At 33.1% G+C, this 24832-nt stretch overlaps 1 protein-coding gene across 1 annotated transcript in view; it reads left to right on the top strand.

Moving 5' to 3' along the window:
• Window positions 1-24832, top strand: part of LOC127698784 (solute carrier family 23 member 2-like) — a 32670-nt gene that overhangs the window by 6029 nt on the left and 1809 nt on the right. The window contains exons 5-11 of the mRNA XM_052202446.1: window positions 16051-16232; window positions 17257-17407; window positions 19793-19949; window positions 20814-20963; window positions 21368-21471; window positions 22610-22739; window positions 24499-24642. Of these exons, the coding sequence (XP_052058406.1) occupies window positions 16051-16232; window positions 17257-17407; window positions 19793-19949; window positions 20814-20963; window positions 21368-21471; window positions 22610-22739; window positions 24499-24642 (1018 nt within the window). The remainder of the gene's footprint in view (window positions 1-16050; window positions 16233-17256; window positions 17408-19792; window positions 19950-20813; window positions 20964-21367; window positions 21472-22609; window positions 22740-24498; window positions 24643-24832) is intronic.

Here is a 24832-nt window from a genome sequence, read left to right as displayed (position 1 = left end):
TTCTAATGCTGTAACTCAACACTTTATAAACAACGTCTTAACATGGTAATGTTCTAATGCTGTAACTCAACACTTTATAAACAACGTCTTAACATGGTAAGGTTCTAATGCTATAACTTAACATGGTAAGGTTCTAATGCTATAACTTAACACTTTATAAACAACGTCTTAACATGGTAAGGTTCTAATGCTATAACTCAACACTTTATAAACAACGTCTTAACATGGTAAGGTTCTAATGCTGTAACTCAACACTTTATAAACAACGTCTTAACATGGTAAGGTTCTAATGCTATAACTCAACACTTTATAAACAACGTCTTAACATGGTAAGGTTCTAATGCTATAACTTAACACTTTATAAACAACGTCTTAACATGGTAAGGTTCTAATGCTGACACTTTATAAACAACGTCTTAACATGGTAAGGTTCTAATGCTGTAACTCAACACTTTATAAACAACGTCTTAACATGGTAAGGTTCTAATGCTATAACTCAACACTTTATAAACAACGTCTTAACATGGTAAGGTTCTAATGCTATAACTCAACACTTTATAAACAACGTCTTAACATGGTAAGGTTCTAATGCTGTAACTCAACACTTTATAAACAACGTCTTAACATGGTAAGGTTCTAATGCTGTAACTCAACACTTTATAAACAACGTCTTAACATGGTAAGGTTCTAATGCTGACACTTTATAAACAACGTCTTAACATGGTAAGGTTCAAATGCTATAACTCAACACTTTATAAACAACGTCTTAACATGGTAAGGTTCTAATGCTATAACTCAACACTTTATAAACAACGTCTTAACATGGTAAGGTTCTAATGCTATAACTCAACACTTTATAAACAACGTCTTAACATGGTAAGGTTCTAATGCTATAACTCAACACTTTATAAACAACGTCTTAACATGGTAAGGTTCTAATGCTATAACTCAACACTTTATAAACAACGTCTTAACATGGTAAGGTTCTAATGCTATAACTCAACACTTTATAAACAACGTCTTAACATGGTAAGGTTCTAATGCTGTAACTCAACACTTTATAAACAACGTCTTAACATGGTAAGGTTCTAATGCTGTAACTCAACACTTTATAAACAACGTCTTAACATGGTAAGGTTTTAATGCTGTAACTCAACACTTTATAAACAACGTCTTAACATGGTAAGGTTCTAATGCTGTAACTCAACACTTTATAAACAACGTCTTAACATGGTAAGGTTCTAATGCTATAACTCAACACTTTATAAACAACGTCTTAACATGGTAAGGTTCTAATGCTGTAACTCAACACTTTATAAACAACGTCTTAACATGGTAAGGTTCTAATGCTGTAACTCAACACTTTATAAACAACGTCTTAACATGGTAAGGTTCTAATGCTATAACTCAACACTTTATAAACAACGTCTTAACATGGTAAGGTTTTAATGCTGTAACTCAACACTTTATAAACAACGTCTTAACATGGTAAGGTTCTAATGCTGTAACTCAACACTTTATAAACAACGTCTTAACATGGTAAGGTTCTAATGCTATAACTCAACACTTTATAAACAACGTCTTAACATGGTAAGGTTCTAATGCTATAACTCAACACTTTATAAACAACGTCTTAACATGGTAAGGTTCTAATGCTGTAACTCAACACTTTATAAACAACGTCTTAACATGGTAAGGTTTTAATGCTGTAACTCAACACTTTATAAACAACGTCTTAACATGGTAAGGTTCTAATGCTGTAACTCAACACTTTATAAACAACGTCTTAACATGGTAAGGTTCTAATGCTATAACTCAACACTTTATAAACAACGTCTTAACATGGTAAGGTTCTAATGCTATAACTTAACACTTTATAAACAACGTCTTAACATGGTAAGGTTCTAATGCTATAACTCAACACTTTATAAACAACGTCTTAACATGGTAAGGTTCAAATGCTATAACTCAACACTTTATAAACAACGTCTTAACATGGTAAGGTTCTAATGCTGTAACTTAACACTTTATTAACAACGTCTTAACATGGTAAGGTTCTAATGCTATAACTCAACACTTTATAAACAACGTCTTAACATGGTAAGGTTTTAATGCTGTAACTCAACACTTTATAAACAACGTCTTAACATGGTAAGGTTCTAATGCTGTAACTCAACACTTTATAAACAACGTCTTAACATGGTAAGGTTCTAATGCTATAACTCAACACTTTATAAACAACGTCTTAACATGGTAAGGTTCTAATGCTGTAACTCAACACTTTATAAACAACGTCTTAACATGGTAAGGTTCTAATGCTGTAACTCAACACTTTATAAACAACGTCTTAACATGGTAAGGTTTTAATGCTGTAACTCAACACTTTATAAACAACGTCTTAACATGGTAAGGTTCTAATGCTGTAACTCAACACTTTATAAACAACGTCTTAACATGGTAAGGTTCTAATGCTATAACTCAACACTTTATAAACAACGTCTTAACATGGTAAGGTTCTAATGCTGTAACTCAACACTTTATAAACAACGTCTTAACATGGTAAGGTTCTAATGCTGACACTTTATAAACAACGTCTTAACATGGTAAGGTTCTAATGCTATAACTCAACACTTTATAAACAACGTCTTAACATGGTAAGGTTTTAATGCTGACACTTTATAAACAACGTCTTAACATGGTAAGGTTCAAATGCTATAACTCAACACTTTATAAACAACGTCTTAACATGGTAAGGTTCTAATGCTGACACTTTATAAACAACGTCTTAACATGGTAAGGTTCTAATGCTATAACTCAACACTTTATAAACAACGTCTTAACATGGTAAGGTTTTAATGCTGACACTTTATAAACAACGTCTTAACATGGTAAGGTTCTAATGCTGTAACTTAACACTTTATAAACAACGTCTTAACATGGTAAGGTTCTAATGCTATAACTCAACACTTTATAAACAACGTCTTAACATGGTAAGGGGTTCTAATGCTGTAACTTAACACTTTATAAACAACGTCTTAACATGGTAAGGTTCTAATGCTATAACTCAACACTTTATAAACAACGTCTTAACATGGTAAGGTTCTAATGCTGTAACTCAACACTTTATAAACAACGTCTTAACATGGTAAGGTTTTAATGCTGTAACTCAACACTTTATAAACAACGTCTTAACATGGTAAGGTTCTAATGCTGTAACTCAACACTTTATAAACAACGTCTTAACATGGTAAGGTTCTAATGCTATAACTTAACACTTTATAAACAACGTCTTAACATGGTAAGGTTCTAATGCTGTAACTCAACACTTTATAAACAACGTCTTAACATGGTAAGGTTCTAATGCTATAACTTAACACTTTATAAACAACGTCTTAACATGGTAAGGTTCTAATGCTATAACTCAACACTTTATAAACAACGTCTTAACATGGTAAGGTTCAAATGCTATAACTCAACACTTTATAAACAACGTCTTAACATGGTAAGGTTCTAATGCTGTAACTTAACACTTTATAAACAACGTCTTAACATGGTAAGGTTCTAATGCTGTAACTCAACACTTTATAAACAACGTCTTAACATGGTAAGGTTCTAATGCTGACACTTTATAAACAACGTCTTAACATGGTAAGGTTCTAATGCTATAACTCAACACTTTATAAACAACGTCTTAACATGGTAAGGTTCTAATGCTGTAACTCAACACTTTATAAACAACGTCTTAACATGGTAAGGTTCTAATGCTATAACTTAACACTTTATAAACAACGTCTTAACATGGTAAGGTTCTAATGCTGTAACTCAACACTTTATAAACAACGTCTTAACATGGTAAGGTTCTAATGCTATAACTCAACACTTTATAAACAACGTCTTAACATGGTAAGGTTCTAATGCTGTAACTCAACACTTTATAAACAACGTCTTAACATGGTAAGGTTCTAATGCTATAACTCAACACTTTATAAACAACGTCTTAACATGGTAAGGTTCTAATGCTATAACTCAACACTTTATAAACAACGTCTTAACATGGTAAGGTTCTAATGCTATAACTCAACACTTTATAAACAACGTCTTAACATGGTAAGGTTCTAATGCTAACACTTTATAAGCAACGTATTAACATGGTAAGGTTCTAATGCTGTAACTCAACACTTTATAAACAACGTCTTAACATGGTAAGGTTCTAATGCTATAACTCAACACTTTATAAACAACGTCTTAACATGGTAAGGTTCTAATGCTGTAACTCAACACTTTATAAACAACGTCTTAACATGGTAAGGTTCTAATGCTGTAACTCAACACTTTATAAACAACGTCTTAACATGGTAAGGTTCAAATGCTATAACTCAACACTTTATAAACAACGTCTTAACATGGTAAGGTTCAAATGCTATAACTTAACACTTTATAAACAACGTCTTAACATGGTAAGGTTCTAATGCTATAACTCAACACTTTATAAACAACGTCTTAACATGGTAAGGTTCTAATGCTGTAACTCAACACTTTATAAACAACGTCTTAACATGGTAAGGTTCTAATGCTGACACTTTATAAACAACGTCTTAACATGGTAAGGTTCTAATGCTATAACTCAACACTTTATAAACAACGTCTTAACATGGTAATGTTCTAATGCTGTAACTTAACACTTTATAAACAACGTCTTAACATGGTAATGTTCTAATGCTGTAACTCAACACTTTATAAACAACGTCTTAACATGGTAATGTTCTAATGCTGTAACTCAACACTTTATAAACAACGTCTTAACATGGTAAGGTTCTAATGCTATAACTTAACATGGTAAGGTTCTAATGCTATAACTTAACACTTTATAAACAACGTCTTAACATGGTAAGGTTCTAATGCTGACACTTTATAAACAACGTCTTAACATGGTAAGGTTCTAATGCTGTAACTCAACACTTTATAAACAACGTCTTAACATGGTAAGGTTCTAATGCTATAACTCAACACTTTATAAACAACGTCTTAACATGGTAAGGTTCTAATGCTATAACTCAACACTTTATAAACAACGTCTTAACATGGTAAGGTTCTAATGCTGTAACTCAACACTTTATAAACAACGTCTTAACATGGTAAGGTTCTAATGCTGTAACTCAACACTTTATAAACAACGTCTTAACATGGTAAGGTTCTAATGCTGACACTTTATAAACAACGTCTTAACATGGTAAGGTTCAAATGCTATAACTCAACACTTTATAAACAACGTCTTAACATGGTAAGGTTCTAATGCTATAACTCAACACTTTATAAACAACGTCTTAACATGGTAAGGTTCTAATGCTATAACTCAACACTTTATAAACAACGTCTTAACATGGTAAGGTTCTAATGCTATAACTCAACACTTTATAAACAACGTCTTAACATGGTAAGGTTCTAATGCTATAACTCAACACTTTATAAACAACGTCTTAACATGGTAAGGTTCTAATGCTATAACTCAACACTTTATAAACAACGTCTTAACATGGTAAGGTTCTAATGCTGTAACTCAACACTTTATAAACAACGTCTTAACATGGTAAGGTTCTAATGCTGTAACTCAACACTTTATAAACAACGTCTTAACATGGTAAGGTTTTAATGCTGTAACTCAACACTTTATAAACAACGTCTTAACATGGTAAGGTTCTAATGCTGTAACTCAACACTTTATAAACAACGTCTTAACATGGTAAGGTTCTAATGCTATAACTCAACACTTTATAAACAACGTCTTAACATGGTAAGGTTCTAATGCTGTAACTCAACACTTTATAAACAACGTCTTAACATGGTAAGGTTCTAATGCTGTAACTCAACACTTTATAAACAACGTCTTAACATGGTAAGGTTCTAATGCTATAACTCAACACTTTATAAACAACGTCTTAACATGGTAAGGTTTTAATGCTGTAACTCAACACTTTATAAACAACGTCTTAACATGGTAAGGTTCTAATGCTGTAACTCAACACTTTATAAACAACGTCTTAACATGGTAAGGTTCTAATGCTATAACTCAACACTTTATAAACAACGTCTTAACATGGTAAGGTTCAAATGCTATAACTTAACACTTTATAAACAACGTCTTAACATGGTAAGGTTCTAATGCTATAACTCAACACTTTATAAACAACGTCTTAACATGGTAAGGTTCTAATGCTGTAACTCAACACTTTATAAACAACGTCTTAACATGGTAAGGTTCTAATGCTGACACTTTATAAACAACGTCTTAACATGGTAAGGTTCTAATGCTATAACTCAACACTTTATAAACAACGTCTTAACATGGTAATGTTCTAATGCTGTAACTTAACACTTTATAAACAACGTCTTAACATGGTAATGTTCTAATGCTGTAACTCAACACTTTATAAACAACGTCTTAACATGGTAATGTTCTAATGCTGTAACTCAACACTTTATAAACAACGTCTTAACATGGTAAGGTTCTAATGCTATAACTTAACATGGTAAGGTTCTAATGCTATAACTTAACACTTTATAAACAACGTCTTAACATGGTAAGGTTCTAATGCTGACACTTTATAAACAACGTCTTAACATGGTAAGGTTCTAATGCTGTAACTCAACACTTTATAAACAACGTCTTAACATGGTAAGGTTCTAATGCTATAACTCAACACTTTATAAACAACGTCTTAACATGGTAAGGTTCTAATGCTATAACTCAACACTTTATAAACAACGTCTTAACATGGTAAGGTTCTAATGCTGTAACTCAACACTTTATAAACAACGTCTTAACATGGTAAGGTTCTAATGCTGTAACTCAACACTTTATAAACAACGTCTTAACATGGTAAGGTTCTAATGCTGACACTTTATAAACAACGTCTTAACATGGTAAGGTTCAAATGCTATAACTCAACACTTTATAAACAACGTCTTAACATGGTAAGGTTCTAATGCTATAACTCAACACTTTATAAACAACGTCTTAACATGGTAAGGTTCTAATGCTATAACTCAACACTTTATAAACAACGTCTTAACATGGTAAGGTTCTAATGCTATAACTCAACACTTTATAAACAACGTCTTAACATGGTAAGGTTCTAATGCTATAACTCAACACTTTATAAACAACGTCTTAACATGGTAAGGTTCTAATGCTATAACTCAACACTTTATAAACAACGTCTTAACATGGTAAGGTTCTAATGCTGTAACTCAACACTTTATAAACAACGTCTTAACATGGTAAGGTTCTAATGCTGTAACTCAACACTTTATAAACAACGTCTTAACATGGTAAGGTTTTAATGCTGTAACTCAACACTTTATAAACAACGTCTTAACATGGTAAGGTTCTAATGCTGTAACTCAACACTTTATAAACAACGTCTTAACATGGTAAGGTTCTAATGCTATAACTCAACACTTTATAAACAACGTCTTAACATGGTAAGGTTCTAATGCTGTAACTCAACACTTTATAAACAACGTCTTAACATGGTAAGGTTCTAATGCTGTAACTCAACACTTTATAAACAACGTCTTAACATGGTAAGGTTCTAATGCTATAACTCAACACTTTATAAACAACGTCTTAACATGGTAAGGTTTTAATGCTGTAACTCAACACTTTATAAACAACGTCTTAACATGGTAAGGTTCTAATGCTGTAACTCAACACTTTATAAACAACGTCTTAACATGGTAAGGTTCTAATGCTATAACTCAACACTTTATAAACAACGTCTTAACATGGTAAGGTTCTAATGCTATAACTCAACACTTTATAAACAACGTCTTAACATGGTAAGGTTCTAATGCTGTAACTCAACACTTTATAAACAACGTCTTAACATGGTAAGGTTTTAATGCTGTAACTCAACACTTTATAAACAACGTCTTAACATGGTAAGGTTCTAATGCTGTAACTCAACACTTTATAAACAACGTCTTAACATGGTAAGGTTCTAATGCTATAACTCAACACTTTATAAACAACGTCTTAACATGGTAAGGTTCTAATGCTATAACTTAACACTTTATAAACAACGTCTTAACATGGTAAGGTTCTAATGCTATAACTCAACACTTTATAAACAACGTCTTAACATGGTAAGGTTCAAATGCTATAACTCAACACTTTATAAACAACGTCTTAACATGGTAAGGTTCTAATGCTGTAACTTAACACTTTATTAACAACGTCTTAACATGGTAAGGTTCTAATGCTATAACTCAACACTTTATAAACAACGTCTTAACATGGTAAGGTTTTAATGCTGTAACTCAACACTTTATAAACAACGTCTTAACATGGTAAGGTTCTAATGCTGTAACTCAACACTTTATAAACAACGTCTTAACATGGTAAGGTTCTAATGCTATAACTCAACACTTTATAAACAACGTCTTAACATGGTAAGGTTCTAATGCTATAACTCAACACTTTATAAACAACGTCTTAACATGGTAAGGTTCTAATGCTGTAACTCAACACTTTATAAACAACGTCTTAACATGGTAAGGTTTTAATGCTGTAACTCAACACTTTATAAACAACGTCTTAACATGGTAAGGTTCTAATGCTGTAACTCAACACTTTATAAACAACGTCTTAACATGGTAAGGTTCTAATGCTATAACTCAACACTTTATAAACAACGTCTTAACATGGTAAGGTTCTAATGCTGTAACTCAACACTTTATAAACAACGTCTTAACATGGTAAGGTTCTAATGCTGACACTTTATAAACAACGTCTTAACATGGTAAGGTTCTAATGCTATAACTCAACACTTTATAAACAACGTCTTAACATGGTAAGGTTTTAATGCTGACACTTTATAAACAACGTCTTAACATGGTAAGGTTCAAATGCTATAACTCAACACTTTATAAACAACGTCTTAACATGGTAAGGTTCTAATGCTGACACTTTATAAACAACGTCTTAACATGGTAAGGTTCTAATGCTATAACTCAACACTTTATAAACAACGTCTTAACATGGTAAGGTTTTAATGCTGACACTTTATAAACAACGTCTTAACATGGTAAGGTTCTAATGCTGTAACTTAACACTTTATAAACAACGTCTTAACATGGTAAGGTTCTAATGCTATAACTCAACACTTTATAAACAACGTCTTAACATGGTAAGGGGTTCTAATGCTGTAACTTAACACTTTATAAACAACGTCTTAACATGGTAAGGTTCTAATGCTATAACTTAACACTTTATAAACAACGTCTTAACATGGTAAGGTTCTAATGCTATAACTTAACACTTTATAAACAACGTCTTAACATGGTAAGGTTCTAATGCTATAACTCAACACTTTATAAACAACGTCTTAACATGGTAAGGTTCTAATGCTATAACTCAACACTTTATAAACAACGTCTTAACATGGTAAGGTTCTAATGCTAACACTTTATAAACAACGTCTTAACATGGTAAGGTTCTAATGCTATAACTTAACACTTTATAAACAACGTCTTAACATGGTAAGGTTCTAATGCTGTAACTCAACACTTTATAAACAACGTCTTAACATGGTAAGGTTTTAATGCTATAACTTAACACTTTATAAACAACGTCTTAACATGGTAAGGTTCTAATGCTGACACTTTATAAACAACGTCTTAACATGGTAAGGTTCTAATGCTATAACTCAACACTTTATAAACAACGTCTTAACATGGTAAGGTTCTAATGCTGTAACTCAACACTTTATAAACAACGTCTTAACATGGTAAGGTTCTAATGCTATAACTCAACACTTTATAAACAACGTCTTAACATGGTAAGGTTCTAATGCTATAACTCAACACTTTATAAACAACGTCTTAACATGGTAAGGTTCTAATGCTATAACTCAACACTTTATAAACAACGTCTTAACATGGTAAGGTTCTAATGCTAACACTTTATAAACAACGTCTTAACATGGTAAGGTTCTAATGCTGTAACTCAACACTTTATAAACAACGTCTTAACATGGTAAGGTTCTAATGCTATAACTCAACACTTTATAAACAACGTCTTAACATGGTAAGGTTCTAATGCTGTAACTCAACACTTTATAAACAACGTCTTAACATGGTAAGGTTCTAATGCTGTAACTCAACACTTTATAAACAACGTCTTAACATGGTAAGGTTCTAATGCTATAACTCAACACTTTATAAACAACGTCTTAACATGGTAAGGTTCTAATGCTATAACTCAACACTTTATAAACAACGTCTTAACATGGTAAGGTTTTAATGCTATAACTTAACACTTTATAAACAACGTCTTAACATGGTAAGGTTCTAATGCTGACACTTTATAAACAACGTCTTAACATGGTAAGGTTCTAATGCTATAACTCAACACTTTATAAACAACGTCTTAACATGGTAAGGTTCTAATGCTATAACTCAACACTTTATAAACAACGTCTTAACATGGTAAGGTTCTAATGCTGTAACTCAACACTTTATAAACAACGTCTTAACATGGTAAGGTTCTAATGCTATAACTGAACACTTTATAAACAACGTCTTAACATGGTAAGGTTCTAATGCTGTAACTCAACACTTTATAAACAACGTCTTAACATGGTAAGGTTCTAATGCTGACACTTTATAAACAACGTCTTAACATGGTAAGGTTCTAATGCTATAACTCAACACTTTATAAACAACGTCTTAACATGGTAATGTTCTAATGCTGTAACTTAACACTTTATAAACAACGTCTTAACATGGTAATGTTCTAATGCTGTAACTCAACACTTTATAAACAACGTCTTAACATGGTAATGTTCTAATGCTGTAACTCAACACTTTATAAACAACGTCTTAACATGGTAAGGTTCTAATGCTATAACTTAACATGGTAAGGTTCTAATGCTATAACTTAACACTTTATAAACAACGTCTTAACATGGTAAGGTTTTAATGCTGTAACTCAACACTTTATAAACAACGTCTTAACATGGTAAGGTTCTAATGCTGTAACTCAACACTTTATAAACAACGTCTTAACATGGTAAGGTTCTAATGCTATAACTTAACACTTTATAAACAACGTCTTAACATGGTAAGGTTCTAATGCTGTAACTCAACACTTTATAAACAACGTCTTAACATGGTAAGGTTCTAATGCTATAACTCAACACTTTATAAACAACGTCTTAACATGGTAAGGTTCTAATGCTGTAACTCAACACTTTATAAACAACGTCTTAACATGGTAAGGTTCTAATGCTATAACTTAACACTTTATAAACAACGTCTTAACATGGTAAGGTTCTAATGCTATAACTCAACACTTTATAAACAACGTCTTAACATGGTAAGGTTCAAATGCTATAACTCAACACTTTATAAACAACGTCTTAACATGGTAAGGTTCTAATGCTGTAACTTAACACTTTATAAACAACGTCTTAACATGGTAAGGTTCTAATGCTATAACTCAACACTTTATAAACAACGTCTTAACATGGTAAGGTTCTAATGCTATAACTCAACACTTTATAAACAACGTCTTAACATGGTAAGGTTTTAATGCTGTAACTCAACACTTTATAAACAACGTCTTATCATGGTAAGGTTCTAATGCTGTAACTCAACACTTTATAAACAACGTCTTAACATGGTAAGGTTCTAATGCTATAACTTAACACTTTATAAACAACGTCTTAACATGGTAAGGTTCTAATGCTGTAACTCAACACTTTATAAACAACGTCTTAACATGGTAAGGTTCTAATGCTATAACTTAACACTTTATAAACAACGTCTTAACATGGTAAGGTTCTAATGCTATAACTCAACACTTTATAAACAACGTCTTAACATGGTAAGGTTCAAATGCTATAACTCAACACTTTATAAACAACGTCTTAACATGGTAAGGTTCTAATGCTGTAACTTAACACTTTATAAACAACGTCTTAACATGGTAAGGTTCTAATGCTGTAACTCAACACTTTATAAACAACGTCTTAACATGGTAAGGTTCTAATGCTATAACTCAACACTTTATAAACAACGTCTTAACATGGTAAGGTTCTAATGCTATAACTTAACACTTTATAAACAACGTCTTAACATGGTAAGGTTCTAATGCTATAACTTAACACTTTATAAACAACGTCTTAACATGGTAAGGTTCTAATGCTGTAACTCAACACTTTATAAACAACGTCTTAACATGGTAAGGTTCTAATGCTGTAACTCAACACTTTATAAACAACGTCTTAACATGGTAATGTTCAAATGCTGTAACTCAACACTTTATAAACAACGTCTTAACATGGTAAGGTTCTAATGCTGACACTTTATAAACAACGTCTTAACATGGTAAGGTTCTAATGCTATAACTCAACACTTTATAAACAACGTCTTAACATGGTAATGTTCTAATGCTGTAACTCAACACTTTATAAACAACGTCTTAACATGGTAAGGTTCTAATGCTGACACTTTATAAACAACGTCTTAACATGGTAAGGTTCAAATGCTATAACTCAACACTTTATAAACAACGTCTTAACATGGTAAGGTTCTAATGCTGACACTTTATAAACAACGTCTTAACATGGTAAGGTTCAAATGCTATAACTCAACACTTTATAAACAACGTCTTAACATGGTAATGTTCTAATGCTATAACTCAACACTTTATAAACAACGTCTTAACATGGTAAGGTTCTAATGCTATAACTTAACACTTTATAAACAACGTCTTAACATGGTAAGGTTCTAATGCTATAACTCAACACTTTATAAACAACGTCTTAACATGGTAAGGTTCTAATGCTATAACTCAACACTTTATAAACAACGTCTTAACATGGTAAGGTTCTAATGCTATAACTCAACACTTTATAAACAACGTCTTAACATGGTAAGGTTCTAATGCTGACACTTTATAAACAACGTCTTAACATGGTAAGGTTCAAATGCTATAACTCAACACTTTATAAACAACGTCTTAACATGGTAAGGTTTTAATGCTGTAACTTAACACTTTATAAACAACGTCTTAACATGGTAAGGTTCTAATGCTGTAACTCAACACTTTATAAACAACGTCTTAACATGGTAAGGTTCTAATGCTATAACTTAACACTTTATAAACAACGTCTTAACATGGTAAGGTTTTAATGCTGTAACTCAACACTTTATAAACAACGTCTTAACATGGTAAGGTTCTAATGCTGTAACTCAACACTTTATAAACAACGTCTTAACATGGTAAGGTTCTAATGCTATAACTTAACACTTTATAAACAACGTCTTAACATGGTAAGGTTCTAATGCTGTAACTTAACACTTTATAAACAACGTCTTAACATGGTAAGGTTCTAATGCTATAACTCAACACTTTATAAACAACGTCTTAACATGGTAAGGTTCTAATGCTATAACTCAACACTTTATAAACAACGTCTTAACATGGTAAGGTTCTAATGCTATAACTTAACACTTTATAAACAACGTCTTAACATGGTAAGGTTCTAATGCTGTAACTTAACACTTTATAAACAACGTCTTAACATGGTAAGGTTCTAATGCTATAACTCAACACTTTATAAACAACGTCTTAACATGGTAAGGTTCTAATGCTGTAACTCAACACTTTATAAACAACGTCTTAACATGGTAAGGGGTTCTAATGCTATAACTTAACACTTTATAAACAACGTCTTAACATGGTAAGGTTCTAATGCTGTAACTTAACACTTTATAAACAACGTCTTAACATGGTAAGGTTCTAATGCTGACACTTTATAAACAACGTCTTAACATGGTAAGGTTCTAATGCTATAACTTAACACTTTATAAACAACGTCTTAACATGGTAAGGTTCTAATGCTATAACTCAACACTTTATAAACAACGTCTTAACATGGTAAGGTTCTAATGCTATAACTCAACACTTTATAAACAACGTCTTAACATGGTAAGGTTCTAATGCTATAACTTAACACTTTATAAACAACGTCTTAACATGGTAAGGTTCTAATGCTGTAACTTAACACTTTATAAACAACGTCTTAACATGGTAAGGTTCTAATGCTGTAACTCAACACTTTATAAACAACGTCTTAACATGGTAAGGTTTTAATGCTGTAACTTAACACTTTATAAACAACGTCTTAACATGGTAAGGTTCTAATGCTGTAACTCAACACTTTATAAACAACGTCTTAACATGGTAAGGTTCTAATGCTATAACTTAACACTTTATAAACAACGTCTTAACATGGTAAGGTTTTAATGCTGTAACTCAACACTTTATAAACAACGTCTTAACATGGTAAGGTTCTAATGCTGTAACTCAACACTTTATAAACAACGTCTTAACATGGTAAGGTTCTAATGCTATAACTTAACACTTTATAAACAACGTCTTAACATGGTAAGGTTCTAATGCTGTAACTTAACACTTTATAAACAACGTCTTAACATGGTAAGGTTCTAATGCTATAACTCAACACTTTATAAACAACGTCTTAACATGGTAAGGTTCTAATGCTATAACTCAACACTTTATAAACAACGTCTTAACATGGTAAGGTTCTAATGCTATAACTTAACACTTTATAAACAACGTCTTAACATGGTAAGGTTCTAATGCTGTAACTTAACACTTTATAAACAACGTCTTAACATGGTAAGGTTCTAATGCTATAACTCAACACTTTATAAACAACGTCTTAACATGGTAAGGTTCTAATGCTGTAACTCAACACTTTATAAACAACGTCTTAACATGGTAAGGGGTTCTAATGCTATAACTTAACACTTTATAAACAACGTCTTAACATGGTAAGGTTCTAATGCTGTAACTTAACACTTTATAAACAACGTCTTAACATGGTAAGGTTCTAATGCTGACACTTTATAAACAACGTCTTAACATGGTAAGGTTCTAATGCTATAACTTAACACTTTATAAACAACGTCTTAACATGGTAAGGTTCTAATGCTATAACTCAACACTTTATAAACAACGTCTTAACATGGTAAGGTTCTAATGCTATAACTCAACACTTTATAAACAACGTCTTAACATGGTAAGGTTCTAATGCTATAACTTAACACTTTATAAACAACGTCTTAACATGGTAAGGTTCTAATGCTGTAACTTAACACTTTATAAACAACGTCTTAACATGGTAAGGTTCTAATGCTATAACTTAACATGGTAAGGTTCTAATGCTATAACTTTATAAAGATACATAGCAGTTGGACGTCTCTCAAAAATCTAAGCGATAAACATAGTCTTTCCCTCTAGTTTCAAATGTAAAGTTGTATCATTGCTGAAAAGTCAATCTTCTTTATTTATAATATTTTCCTTTTGTAAGAAAAGACATATCTGAATATGTTTCTATTGAACGATAGTGCAAACTGTAATTCTAACACTGATGGAAAAAACTGTCATGTAAAATCCGTCAGAAACAATTGTAAATCGACAAACATGCTTTTTTTGGGGGACTGTATGTTGTACTTGATGATATCATTTTTGTTATTGTGTGGTTTGGTTGCTGTCTCATTGACATATACCCTTAATCTCCTTGTATTCAAATGCAAACTTCAGGACAAAATCAAGTAAATGTTAGAAAACTCAGTATAAAACTATAAATGGGGACATACAATTTAGTCTTATTATAAAATAGATGAATCAAAAGCTTAAGAGAATGAGTCATCTATCGAACGCTTCACTAGAACAAACGAAAACATAGGAGCAAGTATATATTTCAATGTACAGGTACCACTTCAAAATAATTATGATTATTAAGTTATTGACTTCTCTTTCTCAAACTGACTTCGTCGTTTGGTTGCTGTCTTATTGATACCGATAACATAATGCAAAAGTTAGCATTTTATTTTTTCTGGAAACTGACGAATCGTTTGTTAGTTTCGTTTTAGAGCTCGGCTTATTTTTTGAATAATTGAAATAATAACAAGAAAAGAATTAATGAAAAACAAAATCTGAACTATATTTTCAAGATAACTGGTTCTCTAATGGTAGCTTCAGTATTTGAGATAGTATTGGGAGCCAGTGGTATCTTAACGGTTTTACTCAGATTTATTGGACCCCTAACAGTCGCACCAACTATCATGATGATGGGGCTTGGTGTGTTACAACCAGGGTATGAACTGGCTGGAAGTCACTGGGGTATTGCATTTGGGTAACTGTCTTTCTTTTAATTGTATTAAAAAAATTCAGACACACACAAACCGCCAATAAATAATATAAAATGTATTACAGTTGAGTTATTGCTATCATTATGATCATGTTTGTTTGTTTGCTATCATTATGGTCATGTTTGTTTTTTTGTTTGTTTGTTTTTTTTTTTTTTTAAATATTATGAACATTTAAAAAAGCAAAAAGAAAAGAAAAGAAAAAAGTTTGATATGATTTCCATGCGCACAGCGCGTGTTTCCATAATTACCTTCATCAAGTTCGCTCTCGGTTACGTGCGCGCAGCGCGTGTTTCCATAATTACATTCATAAGGTTCGCTCTCAGTCATGTGCTCACATTCCATTATCATTTTCATCAGGTTCGATCTCGATCACGTGCGCACAGCGCGTTTCCATAATTACCTTCATCAAGTTCGCTCTCGTTCACGTGCGCACAGTGCGTGTTTCCATAATTACCTTCATAAGGTTAGCTCTCGGTCACGTGCGGACATTCCATTATTACCTTCATCAGGTTCGCCCGTGGTCACGTGCGTGTTTCCATAATTACCTTCATCAGGGATCGCTCTCGGTCACGTGAGCACAGCACGAGTTTTCATAATTACATTCATCATGTTCGCTCTCGGTCACGTGCATAAATTCCATTATTACCTACATCAAGTTCGCTCTTGGTCAAAAGTTTGGAAAGCAGAAAATATAATCGACTAAATTACATGATGGGTGCCACCGTTGGAGCAGGATCTGTCTACCCTTCCGGAGCACCTGATTCACCACCAGTTTAGGGTGGGGTTCGTATTGCCTAGTCTTTAGTTTTCGATGTTGTGTTTTTGTATTTTTGTCTTTTGGTCGTTTTGCGTATTTTTTGCCATGGCGTCGTCAGTACGCTTCGACTGATGAATATTCCTTTGGTATCTTCCGCCTCTCTTTTGCATGACTTGTTGTTAATATTTGCATCAGCATGATGATAAAAAAAAACTTAACCAACAATGTTTTACAAGATACATGAATTTTAGAACCATGGCTATGATTGTGATGCTGTCAGAGTGTATACCTAAGTTCAAAGTCTCTTTACCGTGTCAGTTTATACTTACGGCGAAGCAAGACACATGTACCAAGAAAGAAAAGCACAAAAAGACAGAGATAGTTGCCCATAAGATGTTCTCGGTAAGTTAAAGACATTGTTACATCTTCTATTGAAACTAAATTAGTAAACAAGATAATATGATGTATTTGAAATAAAACTGCAATGATATTAATGAATTAAAATGATTTTAATAACGAATAAAGAAGATGTGGGGTAAACTTTAATGAGACAACCCAACGACACAAACACGTAAAACATTTAGAGGCCAACATACGACCTTCAACAATAGAAAAGTGCTTATGGCAAAAAGCAAAAATTGCCGCGTATTCCGCAAAAGTAGCTTATTAATTTGACAGGAATTAAAAAAATATCTGTAACCAACATAACATTTCCTGATTTCCTGTTGTGTGGTAATTTACAAAGATGATTACATTTTTGTAAGTGTAATATTCATTACAGGTAATAATTTCTGTGAGTTTGATGTGGTTATTGTGTTACAGGTGATAATTTCTGTGAGTTTGATGTTACAGGTGATAATGTATGTGAGTTTGATGTGGTTATTGTGTTACAGGTGGTAATCTCTGTGAGTTTGATGTTACAGGTGATAATGTCTGTGAGTTTGATGTGGTTATTGTGTTACAGGTGATAATTTCTGTGAGTTTGATGTTACAGGTGATAGTGTCTGTGAGTTTGATGTGGTTATTGTGTTACAGGTGATAATTTCTGTGAGTTTGATGTTACGGATGATAATTTCTGTGAGTTTGATGTGGTTATTGTGGTACAGGTGATAATTTCTGCGAGTTTGATGTTACGGATGATAATTTCTGTGAGTTTGATGTGGTTATTGTGGTACAGGTGATAATTTCTGTGAGTTTGATGTGGTTATTGTGTTAAAGATGATAATTTCTGCAAGTTTGATGTGGTTATTGTGTTACAGGTGGTAATCTCTGTGAGTTGATGTGGTTATTGTGTTAAAGATGAAAATTTCTGTAATTTTCATGTGGTTATTGTGTTACATGTAATAATCTCTGTAAGTTTGGGGTGGTTATTGTGTTATAGGTGATAATCTCTATAAGTTTGATGTGGTTATCGTGTAACAGGTGATAATTTCTGTGAGTTTGATGTGGTTATTGTGTTAAAGATGATAATTTCTGTAAGTTTGATGTGGTTATCGTGTAACAGGTGATAATTTCTGTGAGTTTGATGTGGTTATTGTGTTAAAGATGATAATTTCTGTAAGTTTGATGTGGTTATTGTATTACAGGTGGTAATCTCTGTGAGTTGATGTGGTTATTGTGTTAAAGATGATAATTTCTGTAATTTTCATGTGGTTATTGTGTTACATGTAATAATCTCTGTAAGTTTGGGGTGGTTATTGTGTTATAGGTGATAATCTCTATAAGTTTGATGTGGTTATTGTGTTACAGGTGATAATTTCTGAGTTTGATGTGGTTATTGGGTTACAGGTGATACTTTCCGTGAGTTTGATTTGGTTATCGAGTAACAGGTGATAATTTCTGTGAGTTTGATGTGGTTATTGTGTTAAAGATGATAATTTCTGTGAGTTTGATGTTACAGGTGATAATGTCTGTGAGTTTGATGTGGTTATTGTGTTAAAGATGATAATTTCTGTAATTTTCATGTGGTTATTGTGTTACATGTAATAATCTCTGTAAGTTTGGGGTGGTTTTTTGTTATAGGTGATAATCTCTGTAAGTTTGGGGTGGTTATTGTGTTATAGGTGATAATCTCTATAAGTTTGATGTGGTTATCGTGTAACAGGTGATAATTTCTGTGAGTTTGATGTGGTTATTGTGTTAAAGATGATAATTTCTGTAAGTTTGATGTGGTTATCGTGTAACAGGTGATAATTTCTGTGAGTTTGATGTGGTTATTGTGTTAAAGATGATAATTTCTGTAAGTTTGATGTGGTTATTGTATTACAGGTGGTAATCTCTGTGAGTTGATGTGGTTATTGTGTTAAAGATGATAATTTCTGTAATTTTCATGTGGTTATTGTGTTACATGTAATAATCTCTGTAAGTTTGGGGTGGTTATTGTGTTATAGGTGATAATCTCTATAAGTTTGATGTGGTTATTGTGTTACAGGTGATAATTTCTGAGTTTGATGTGGTTATTGGGTTACAGGTGATACTTTCCGTGAGTTTGATGTGGTTATCGAGTAACAGGTGATAATTTCTGTGAGTTTGATGTGGTTATTGTGTTAAAGATGATAATTTCTGTGAGTTTGATGTTTCAGGTGATAATGTCTGTGAGTTTGATGTGGTTATTGTGTTAAAGATGATAATTTCTGTAATTTTCATGTGGTTATTGTGTTACATGTAATAATCTCTGTAAGTTTGGGGTGGTTTTTTGTTATAGGTGATAATCTCTATAAGTTTGATGTGATTATTGTGTTACAGGTGATAATCCCTGTAAGTTTGGTGTTGTCATTGTGTTTACAGGTGATAATTTCTGTGAGTTTTATGTGGTTATTGTGTTACATACTAACAATCACAGACGTATTTCCTGACAGTGAAGATAGATATGGATATCATGCACGTACAGACGTAAGAGACAACCAACTGAAAACAGCTCCGTGGTTTTCTTTTCCATATCCAGGTAAGCGACAACCAACTGAAAACAGCGCCATGGTTCTCTTTTCCATATCCAGGTTATCTCCTCATCAGTGCGTATGTTGATAATGAAAATAACAATCTTAAAAATGTGGTGCCTACTAAGCGTTTTTCTGGATTTACCTTCATCAAACACAAAGCCATGGACGTGTAAGCACTCGAATACGTCAGGAGCTATATGTGACCGAAAACGACATAAAAGAATAGTCAAATCCATCTAAGCTCAACTATACCTGACGTTGTTGGAATCCTTGGTTACTTAATAATTTTATAAATTTATCAACAAGATATATTATAAATCAATTCAGTTCCAAAGCACTGTCTTCTGCCTTATGGGGTATGAGAGCCCTCTAGCAGTGGTAAAAGCAAAAAAAAAAAAAAAAAACGAAAAAAGAATTGAAATGTTTCCGGTATGATTTCATTCATCTAAACAAAACTGCAGAGCTTCATTCATTAATTTTGAATTTAGGACATCATTTACTAGTACCTATTCTTGTAAAAGTCCTTTAATACTGCATGATTCATAGAGAATCCTGAATCAAATTTGCAGTACACAGATCAGATCAAAGCAACACTTAAATTCTTGTCTGTTTTGTTCACGCATCGTTGTAAATATAATGGAATTTGTTGCGACTGTCATACAAGTGAGAGGTTTAGCGCTATAAAACCAGGTTCAATCCACCATTTTCTACATTTGAAAATGCCGGTACCAAGTCAGGAATATGACAGTTGTTGTCCATTCGTTTGATGTGTTTTATCATTTGATTTTGCCATTTGATTAGGGACTTTCCGTTTTGAATTTTCCTCGGAGTTCAGTACTTTTGGGACTTTACTTTTTTCTGTTATTCAGGAAAGTTTGGGATGCCAACATTTAACTCTGGTTTGTTGATTGCATTTATTGGTGGTGTATTCACATCAACAATCGAATCTATCGGAGATTACTACACATGCGCAAGAATTGCTGGTGCAGTGCCTCCTCCACCCTCTGCAGTGAATAGAGGTACGTGTACACTGATTATAAACTCAGAAACCGGGTAATGGCTATTGTAAGAAATCAGATGAAGATGAACTGCGTATTCGTGTTGCATGAACATGAGTTTTGAAAGTACTATTGCCATAACTTTTTATTCAATCAGAACTTAAGTTATATCAGTAATATATCAGTTTATTTCTAATGGATGTCTCTGATTTAGGGTGATATTTTGTGAAATAAAAATAAAAATGAATAGAAAATAAGATTCAAAGAGAAATGATGAAATGCAGGTACATAATGTGGTGAAAACAAAAAGGAAAAAAATGAGAATAAAAACCCAGAATATCTAAAACAATTAAATCATTGTCAGCAATTTATAACATTTAATGTGAAAGATAACTAGTAATTGATTGATCGTCTAATTTCTATAGGTATCTTGATAGAGGGCATAGACTGCATAGTAGCTGCAGCTGTAGGTGCTGGGTTTGGTGTAACTTCTTGCAGTCAGAACATTGGAGCCATAAGTTTGACAAAGGCAAGAATACGTCATAGTGGGTTAATAGTCTAAGATTGAAACAAGTAAAAATAATGGAGCAATATGTCTTACCAAGATAAAATCTATGTGTAAACAGGGGCCATACGTGTGACAAAGTCAAAACTTGTTCTTACGGTTGATTTTTAAGCTTTTATCAATTTTCTGTTATGAATTGCTTTTATGAGATAATTTCTTATGCTAACATTTGGAAATTGACAGTAAGTGTCGGTTCGAAATAAATTGTTAGACAAAAGCGATGGCTTCAGTTTACTCATTATGGACTCTTCATTTCTATAAGGCAACATTCTAGCAGTATATATGTATATGTGGTATATATCTACCTTACAGTTGATACGATATTTTGTGGCTTGTCTTTCATATCAATATAATCATTGTTTCCTTGATAGATATTTTCTGTTTAAAAGGAAGCGATCAAATTAAGGGTCTAATTGGTAAAGTTGAAGTTCTCACTTCAAACGTTTTTCGAACGCATCCACTGATGATGATTTGGTTGACCGTAAGGGTTCGGCCATTTCTTTTTTTAAAAGGGATGGGATGCAGACATATTTGGGAAATGAATATGCTGGCCTGGGAAAAACTGAAAATAAATAATCTTGCCCAAGACAAGTTGAAAATGGTTATTTTGCCCAACCAAATGCAGGATATAATTGTGTCACCGACAAAATCGAAAATTAATTTTCACTCAAAATAAATAACCCTGCCGAGAAACGAGCGTAAATGTCCTCGAAAAATCTTTCTACCTCATCCCTTCTGAAAATCAAAGGTCGTCCCCATATGGATAAGCTGTGTCACAGATAATCACAGATTAATGCGTTCCACTAGTCGTAGCCACAATCACGTCCTCTTTTCTTTGATTATGACAATAATTGTGACTGATCCCTGAATTTGAACTTGCCACTTGAAATAAAGAGTTGTCACTCTTGTAACAGGAACTGTTTGTCCTGTTTTTCTTGTCAGGTATGCAAATTTTGGGCCATGGAATTTCTTTTCAATATTTTTTGGTCACAATTATATAGTTTCTGTGATCTCACAGAACACATACATTATATTATTTTCTTTCACTATCTTATTTTAAAGTGCCTGTCTTATTATGTATATTATAATTGAATTAATTCAGGTTGGTAGTAGAAGGGTTGTATTGGTAGCTGGTATTCTAATGATGATCTTTGGCTGTTTTAACAAATTCAGTACCCTAATGGTCACCATACCAGATCCAATAGTTGGTGCTTCATTCATTGTACTATTTGGTAGGTAAAAAACTGGTAATGTAAGCAGCTTAATTGTATAAACACAACTTTATAGTATTGTAATGCATAATAAAACAGCAGAAGAAATAAGTACCGTTTCAACTAGTCCAAGGTGCATAGAAATGGCTGTTATACAATAACAATAATATTTTATAAATTTGGTGTGTCCGACGTGCTTTTCTGGATGTCATCAGTCATAGGAACACAAGTGCTTGGTGGTGAAACATTAAAATCTGTTTCTGGATGTCATCAGGCCTAGGAACACAAGTGCTTGGTGGTGAAACATTAAAATCTGTTTCTGGATGTCATCAGGCCTAGGAACACAAGTGCCAGTTGGTGAAACTTTCAAATCTGTTTCTGGATGTCATCAGGCCTAGGAACACAAGTGCCAGTTGGTGAAACATTAAAATCTGTTTCTGGATGTCATCAGGCCTAGGAACACAAGAGCCAGTTGACGAAACATTCAAATCTGTTTCTGGATGTCATCAAGCTTAAGAACACAAGTGCCAGGTGGTGAAACATTAAAATCTGTTTCTGGATGTCATCAGGCCTAGGAACACAAGTGCTTGGTGGTGAAACATTAAAATCTGTTTCTGGATGTCATCAGTCCTAGGAACACAAGTGCCAGGTGGTGAAACATTAAAATCTGTTTCTGGGTGTCATCAGGCCTAGGAACACAAGTGCTTGGTGGTGAAACATTAAAATCTGTTTCTGGGTGTCATCAGGCCTAGGAACACATGTGCTTGGTGGTGAAACATTAAAATCTGTTTCTGGATGTCATCAGGCCTAGGAACACAAGTGCCAGGTGGTGAAACATTAAAATCTGTTTCTGGATGTCATCAGGCTTAGGAACACAAGTGCTTGGTGGTGAAACATTAAAATCTGTTTCTGGGTGTCATCAGGCCTAGGAACACAAGTGCCAGGTGGTGAAACATTAAAATCTGTTTCTGGATGTCATCAGGCCTAGGAACACAAGTGCTTGGTGGTGAAACATTAAAATCTGTTTCTGGATGTCATCAGGCCTAGGAACACAAGTGCTTGGTGGTGAAACATTAAAATCTGTTTCTGGATGTCATCAGGCCTAGGAACACAAGTGCTTGGTGGTGAAACATTAAAATCTGTTTCTGGATGTCATCAGGCCTAGGAACACAAGTGCTTGGTGGTGAAACATTAAAATCTGTTTCTGGATGTCATCAGGCCTAGGAACACAAGTGCTTGGTGGTGAAACATTAAAATCTGTTTCTGGATGTCATCAGGCCTAGGAACACAAGTGCTTGGTGGTGAAACATTAAAATCTGTTTCTGGATGTCATCAGGCCAAGGAACACAAGTGCTAGGTGGTGAAACATTAAAATCTGTTTCTGGGTGTCATCAGGCCAAGGAACACAAGTGCTAGGTGGTGAAACTTTCAAATCTGTTTCTTGATGTCATCAGGCCAAGGAACACAAGTGCTTGGTGGTGAAACATTAAAATCTGTTTCTTTGGTTTGATTGATTCCTGAGCAAATTACTCTAATGATAAAAATTTGGAGATATTTTCCACAAATATGACCAGATATATATATTTAATTTTTTAATAAAAAATAAAGCTGGTAAGTTTGTGGGTTCATATTCTTACATGTAAATACATTAGGGGACGGAATTTAATCATAATCCCATTCAAAAACAAGGGCCTTTCTTAAATGCTGAGCTTTAGTATTGTATTTAAATTAGTCTACCTATTTTTTCCTGTTCACCATCTATTTTTAAAATTAATTCAAGGAGTGCTGGCAGCTGTCGGAGCCTCTAATCTACAATATGTTGACCTGAACTCTACAAGAAACATGGTTGTGTTTGGTATATCTCTGTTCATGGGGTTTGCTTTGCCAATATGGACACAACAAAATGAAGTCATCTTTAAACAAGGTATATTTATATAAAACACAAAGAAACTGCATACTCTTAGCTGTTTTAAAAATAACAAAATGATGATTTCTACTTGACTATGAGTAATAGGACATCTTGGTCCATTAGTTTTCTTTAAAGAAAGCAACCTTTTAACATGGAAATGGATATAAAGTATCATATCACCTCAAGTTATTCAAGTGTTACCACA

This window comes from Mytilus californianus, unplaced genomic scaffold, assembly GCF_021869535.1.
Source record: "Mytilus californianus isolate M0D057914Y unplaced genomic scaffold, xbMytCali1.0.p SCAF_4, whole genome shotgun sequence".
Taxonomy (NCBI): domain Eukaryota; kingdom Metazoa; phylum Mollusca; class Bivalvia; order Mytilida; family Mytilidae; genus Mytilus; species Mytilus californianus.
This window is presented reverse-complemented; position numbering and strand designations above follow the sequence as displayed.